We start from the raw sequence: 7729 nt of genomic DNA, 5'->3' as shown, positions 1-7729 counted from the left end.
GGAGAACTTTTTGCTGTTTTTCATTCTCAAAGAGGATTGAAGATATCACAGGGATGATATCTTGACTTGTTCATGAATTGGATATAAATAAGGCAGAGTTATATAAAGTCATCAGTCTTACTCTCTCCCCCAGTCATGAAAGTACAGAGGCAAGACAAAAATCAAGATGACTGATGATGATCCAGAGTAAATAGGGTGCTCTTGGGCTTTCTAAATTAAGTGCCATTAGCTGTGTGAAGTCAATTATTAGCACATAAAGAGGACCAGATTATTTGGTTTGTCCAATCGTTATGCATTTATTTAAAATAATTTTTTCTAGAAAAGCCTAAGCAAATATTATGAAATTTAACTCATCTTAGTTTTCCTTGATTCAGAATACAAAAGCATCATAAACCGTGCAAAACTGTGTAAATATGAAATGTTTTAACAGGATTTGCCTCATAAGATAATGAAATGCATTGATATGTATTACTGGGGCATGTTTGAATCATTTCACCCTGACTATATCAGACATGAAGGAACTCAAGGCTAGTTCCAGCAATGCATGTGTCAACATCATTTAGATGGGATATCCAAGGAAAATATTTTGTTAAGGTAAGTGAACTTATCCACAGTATTCAAAATTTCTCCACTTGTTAGTGAAATGGACAGACACGAGATAGACAGCTCAGACCAGATTATTTAATTTAAAGCATCCTTTATTAGCTGGCTGGCCAGTGACTGATCCCACTAGGACAGGCTAATAGAGATCAGCCCCGAACCTTTAACGAGGTATACTTTTAAGCGTGTTTGCCACATCCTGGTACAGTCTTGCGGTTACAAATTTTGGAAATCACTGACACAGTTTCTTGTTTACAATGGGGATATGTCTGGATGTGAATGAGCACACAACAGAACCTGTGGACATGTTTTGCAATGTTGTCCTGACTCTGTTAGGCATACACTTCTCAGAAAGTTTGGGACTTCAATTGCTTCTCGGAAAAACCGGGTGATGGAGCCCAATCTGAATATAACACTTCCCTTACTTTAGTTTAAGCAACATTTTCCTATAAGCCTGAGGCCCCTTGACTCAGGGATGAAGGGGCCAGTCTTTTGTTCATTTTAGCTAGAACTAATGCCTCCACATATAGATGGCATGATGCTGGCTAGCGAAGAACGTGTGTTTCTAATTGGTTTAGGCTACAATTAGCACAAACAGCTGAGAACTGATCCATACTTTGCTGCAGCTCAGCTTCTAAGGCTACACTGAAAGCACAATCATTTGCAAACAAAAAATCATGCACCAACTCTCCCTCCACATTATGTTTTGGCTTTTAGCCTTTTCAAGTTAAATAATTTACCATCAGTGCATTAGGTAATCTTGATGTCTGCTGTTTCATCCTGATTGAAGGTAATCTGAGAGCACTGCTGAAAACACCATATTAAAAAACATGGAGAAAAAAATTAAAATTAAAATAATAAATAAAAATCATGAGAGCAAGCACACACAGTCTGCTTCACTCTACTGGTAACTGGAAAAGCACATGGGCATTGTCCATTATTCAGAACCCAGACAAGAAAGTCATCATAAAAATGACATACAATACTGATGGAATTTCTCTGGGCAACTAAATTTTGACATAATTTTTAATAAGTCTTCACAACTGACAGTATCAAAGGCCTTTGATTAAAGAATATTGTGCACAAACCTGTTTTGTTCACCTGGAGTTGGACAGAAAACATCCTATCTTTCTGAAGTCACACTGGCTCTTAGATAGATCACTTTTCAGCCATTATTAAGGAGACTCAGACAAGAATTTACTAGCAGTAACTAAGAGATATGTTCCCCTCCTTTGTTCCCCCATCCCACCAATTGTCATAGGACAACCTATTTCCTTTACCTTCTATAGAGATGATAACAGAAACATTCATGAAATCCTAGGGAATAACTTCCTCTTGCCAGTTAACCTAGATGACTTTGGGCAGCTTTTGTATAAGCAGCAGACTCCCTACTTTGTGAATCTCAACTGGAATAGAATCTGCACTAGGCACTTTACCATATGAGAGGAGCTGAATGCCATTCAAAACCTCTTCTTCGATCAGAAATTTGGCTAGAGAAGAATTAACTTCAACTTCACATAAACAGTTAATGGCTTCAGCGCTGATTGTTAAAGTCTGTTGAGAACACTATGAAAGTGTTCAGCCCATCTCTCCAGGATCATGGCCTTATTACTGATGAATGTGGATTCATCAGCACTAAGTAGTTGAGATGTACCATTGATCTTGGCTCAGAAATAGTCAAGTCATCATAAATGCACTTTGAATTGTTACTATCAGAATCATAGATTAGTTGATCAGTGGAATAGGTTAAATTCACAAGACACAATAGTCAATGACTATAGTAATCTATACTTCTGGACCCCAGCTTCTGGAATAAGGATTTAGTATTTGACAAAAATTGATAGGAAAATTGGAAAATAGTGTGGCAGAAACTAGGCATTGACCAATGCTTAACATCCTATATCAAGATAAGGTTAAAATGGGTTCATGATTTAGATATAGTGATACCATAAGCAAATTAGGACAAAGGATAATCTACTTCTCAGATCTGTGAAGGAAGGAATCTATGGTCAAAGAACTAGAGTATGAAATGCAAAATGGATAATTTTGATTATATTAAATTAAAAAGTTTTTGTACAAACAAAACCAATGCAGACTAGATTAGAAGGGAAGCTGAAAACTGGGAAAAAATCTTTACACCCAAGGGTCCTGATAAAGGGTTCATTTCTAAAACATATAATTGACTCAAATTTATAAAAATACAAGCCATTCTCCAGTTGACAAATGGCCAAAACATATGGGTAATTTTCAGAAGAAGAAGAAATTAAAATCATTTCAGGTTATATGAAAAAATGCTCTAAATCACTGATTAATGCAAATTAAGACAATTCTGAGGTACCACTACATATCTCTCAGATTGGCTAAAATGACAGGAAAAGATGATAAATGTTGGAGGGGATATGGGAAAACTGGGATCCTAATACATTGCTGGGGGAGTTGTGAAAGGATCCAACCATACTGGAGAGCAATTTGGAACTGCCACTACCCGATCTGTATCCCAAAGGGATCATTTAAAAAAAAAAAAAAAAAGGACCCACATGTGCAAAAATGTTTGTGGCAGCCCTTTTTGTAGTGGCAAAAAACTGGAAACTGAGTGGATGTCCATCAGTTGGAAAATGACTGAATAAATTATGGTATATGGATATTACTGAATATGATTGTTCTATAAGAAATGTTCAGCAGGCTAATTTCAGAAAAGCCTGGACTTACATGAACTGATGCTAAGTAAAGTGAGCTGAACCAGGAGACACTGTACACAGTGGCAACAAGATTATGTGATGATCAATTCTGATGGATGTGGCTCTTTTCAACAATGAGGTGATTCAGGCCAGTTCCAATGGTCTTGTAATGGAGAGAGTCAAATACATCCAGAAGGAGAATTGTAGGAACTGAATGTGGATCTCAACATGGTATTTTTGGTTTTTTTGTTGTTTGTTAGCATTTTTTCTCATTTTTCCCTTTATTGATCTGATTTTTCTTGTGTAGCATGGTAATTGTGAAAATACATATAGAATTACACATGTTCAACATATATTAGATTACTTGCTATCTAGGGGGGGGGAAGAGAGGAAGAAAACTGTGGTTTTGCAAGGGCGAATATTGAAAACTATCTCTGCATATATTTTGAAAATAAAAAGCTATTATTTAAAAAAAAATTTAAAAAATTAAAATAAAACTGAATTTCATTCTGCCTTTTTACTAAGCCATAAATCCTGCATCCCTCTAAGTTTTACTTGCAGTTTACTTCTGATGAAGTTAAATGTGGCCTTCTTAGAGAAAGATGAATATACTGCTGGTTAACTCTGTGGACTTCTTACTTTCCATTTAACAACTTCCAAATTTCCCCATCATTTTCATCAAACCAATCTTAATGTTTGTGAAGGACATGGCCTAGCTGAGTAAATGTGGTGCTGTATACCAAACCTCTGAAAGCTGTTCACTCCTTTTCTGCTCCATTGTTGCCAACTGTGTGCTGGTTCAACTTATCCAAGTTAGCAACACACTGTTCCCTCTAGAGAAGTGCTCTAATCTATTAAGTCTTCTGTTAATCATCTTGCATGGGGGCTGCCACTTTTACCAAATGTGAATATTTAGCTGGAAAGGTTAAGTCTATGACCAGTCCAGATTCTGTGCTACACATAGCCTTGGTCACTCTCATAGTCTGTTTACTGTAAGGGTGCATCCCATCAAGTTTTATTGCATTTAGGTAAATGATTGGTGATATCATGAGAAGCATTTCTTCAGCAGTAAATGACTATTATTGTTGATGATTCCAACTCCATTCCTTCCAAGGACTTCCAATCATGTCTGGTAATCTTTGCCTACTATTATACTAAAATTATCCAGAATTATAAGCTTGTCCTCTTTTAGCACATTGATGATGACAGCTTCTAGATCTTCACCAAATCAGGGTTCATTATGGAGCAATTGCATTGCCATGAGTCTGTCATTCACTCTTTTTGGTAAGTATACAAGCTTGCTGATTAGATTAATTTTAATGACAAAACCTATGCCATCTTCACAGCATTTCTTTATTGCGGTTACTCCAGAAAAACATGTATCCGGCTCTGACTTTCATAAGTAGTTTCATTTGCCAGTTTTGTTTCACACAGGGCTTTGATGAGGATAAATTCAGTAGGAATCTTACACTAAGATTCAAGAAACCAATTTTATGATTTCATAGGGAACTTCCTAGCGCAAGTGAAATATATTCCTTGCTGAATACCTTTTTTTTTATGTTAGTTCTTCATATACATGTTTAAAAAAATAATTTCTATCATTCTTCAAATTTCTACTACATTTGATGAAGACAATTTTACACATTATCAGGCATGAATGGATTTGTTTTGCTTAGCCATGTATATTTATTATAAAGTTTTTTTTTTAATAGACATTTTTTGGAGACTTTTTTCCTAGAAAAAGAAAAAAATGCATAAAAGAGAACTAGAGAAAATTAGGAACCACAACAGCATTGAAACTAATGTTGCATTTATTATATATATATTTTAAAGAAAACAGCATATAATGGCAATATGCAGTTTTGCAGGCAACCTTTTTTTTTATTAAAACATCTATATTTGTTCATATTTGTCAAGTTTAGAGAAAAAGATCAGTTTATCCCTATTTTTCACCACTCTATAAAGATCCCTTCAGACATATAAAATAAATTATCAATATTTAAAATAATATTTAATATGAAGGTGATGGGTCATATTAAACTTTCTAATAAACAAATTAGGAATAGGTTAAAAATATATTTTGAAATTAAGAAATGAAGATTTCATTCAATTCCTGATTAGATACCTTACTATTGTTTTCATTTTATGACTCTGCTTTGAAATTCATGCGTCTTACATAGTCTGGCTCAGAGATATACTGGTGAGTGTCAGAAGGCTGAGGTTTTAAATAGCTGATGACCCAAAATAACACATCTAACCTGGTGAGAAACAAGAGGTTCCAGATTACTACCTTCAAAAAAGAAGGTTACAGGCCTTGTATTCCTTACTACAATTATTTATAACATCTTTAGTTAAACGTACAAACTTTATTTCTTCCCTCAAATGGAGGATAAAGCATATATACAATAAAGGACCATAGGTACAATATCATTTCCTCTTAACAAAGGATAATGCCATTTTATCTCAAACAGCTTGATGTAAGTGCCTAGCTCTAAATAGCACTAACCATCACCAAGTTTAGGAGATATAAACAATTTACACCATTTCTTTTTTCAAATATAATGGAAAGACAAGTAAGTCAATGAAAAAATGATTTTTTTACCCTCATGAATTTTTACCAAGTACTGGATTTGGAGTTATAGAACTAATATTTAATTGTCACTGTCAACCTGTGTGAATTTAGACAAGTCAAAACTTCTCTGAACCTATTTTCTGATGTATAAAATAAAGATGGAAAAACTTTTAAAACTATGATCCTATGACCTTCAAAACAATTAGGGAATAACTGTCACATGGGTGTTTTTCATTTCTTTTTTGTTTGCCTCCTAAAACTGAGTCAAGGATTTTTCCTTCTCTTCTTTTTTTCCAATTGCTGCTGTACTCTTTCTTCTTTTTTCTTTAAGTAATTAGTCATGTTATCAAATGTGGTCTTGTAAAGACTGCTAAAACTGTCATCCATGCCAGGGGATCCTGTAATGGGAAAAAAAATAATAATAGGGACTCTTTAATAGGAGGATGTTGCTATACCACCAAAATATAACTAAACTTTTTCAAAGCCCCATTATAAAGTTAATAAACACATACACTACATTTTTTAAGAAAAATGGATTGCCCTTATATCAAACTGATGAAAGGTCAGCCTTAGGAATTAGAAAACAGCTAGAAGATGATGTATAGAAAATTACAATCAAGAAATCTAGTTTATACTTTTGATTTCCAATAAGGAGACGGCTGAAACTGGACTAATCAAATGAAATGCTAGGGCTCAGATTTCTTACTGTTAAAACTAGATTAGATCATTCAGTTCTAAAATTTTAAGATTTGTGATTACAATGACTCATCAAGCATTTAAGCCAATGGTTTTTTTAATTTAAAAAATGGAAATGTTTTATTCAAAACTTAACCAAACATAATGAAAAGATTTTCAGAGTAATTATAATTAATCTCATTGTCAGTAGTAACACTTTTTCTTTGTATTTTCCCCTTTAAACTCTTACCCATCAGTAATTATTCTCATATTCATAGCATATACTCCACTCTTCCAGCTGTGCTTTTTTTTCATATTATACATTTTTTCATAAACATCTTTCCAAATTTCCTTATATTCCTCCTACTTTTTGGTCTTAATCATATCAAAGTAAATCTTTAAACTAATGAGCTTACTATGGGGCATAAAATGCTGCTCTAAAAATCTTTGAATAGGTAATTCAGCACTACTGTCCTTTCTTTTTGGGAGCTGGGATGGTGAAATATAATCCCTTCAGGTACATCTCAAATCAAGGAATTGCTAAGGCAAACAGTATAACCACATTGTGAGTTTTACTACATTTGGAAATGATTGAAAACTCCAATTAAGTATATCTTTCTTTTGGCTAATAATGATTTTCATTTTTTTTAAATTAAGTTTTTCACTATCTTTTATCACAAAAATTTCTGCAAGTATCTCTCCTCTCCAGATTCCCTGAAAGCCATTTTATATAACAAATATTTATGGGGGAAAAAACATTTACCATTTCTCAAGTTTTTTAGTGTTTGTAGTTTTATAGTTATTGACAATAGAGATTCTCTGTATTTCTAGGTACATTAAATGTCAAACATTCAATGATTTTTGTCATTCTATATAGATTTTTTTGCCTCCCCAAAAAATATATTTATTTGTTAACATTTTTTAAATTTTGATTTTCAAATTCTCTTTTTTCCTCCAGACTCTTCCTCAGTCATCGACAAAGCAAGCAGTATTATCAATTATATGTAAGAAATAATGCAAACTACATCTCCATATTAGCTGTGTTGCAAAAAAGAAAGCAAGAAAAAGAAGTTGAAAATTTTTATTTCAATTTGCCCTCAGAATTGATCAGTTCTCCATCTGAAGATAGATAGCATTTTCCATCATAAGTCCTTTAGAATTGTCTTGGCTAATTGCATTGATCAGAGTAGCTAAGTTTTTCATA

At 33.6% G+C, this 7729-nt stretch overlaps 1 protein-coding gene across 2 annotated transcripts in view; it reads right to left on the bottom strand.

Annotated features, from left to right (window-relative positions):
- Positions 1–5071: 5071 nt before the first annotated feature.
- Positions 5072–7729, bottom strand: part of WDR4 (WD repeat domain 4) — a 56151-nt gene continuing 53493 nt past the window's right edge. For both annotated transcript variants that reach the window (XM_051984808.1, XM_051984809.1), the window contains exon 11: positions 5072–6248. In XM_051984808.1, the coding sequence (XP_051840768.1) occupies positions 6115–6248 (134 nt within the window). In that variant the 3' untranslated portion in view covers positions 5072–6114. The remainder of the gene's footprint in view (positions 6249–7729) is intronic.

This window comes from Antechinus flavipes, chromosome 3 (genome assembly GCF_016432865.1).
Source record: "Antechinus flavipes isolate AdamAnt ecotype Samford, QLD, Australia chromosome 3, AdamAnt_v2, whole genome shotgun sequence".
NCBI classification, from domain to species: domain Eukaryota; kingdom Metazoa; phylum Chordata; class Mammalia; order Dasyuromorphia; family Dasyuridae; genus Antechinus; species Antechinus flavipes.
Note: the sequence above shows the minus strand (reverse complement) of the source record. Positions and strands in the feature narration are given on the sequence as shown.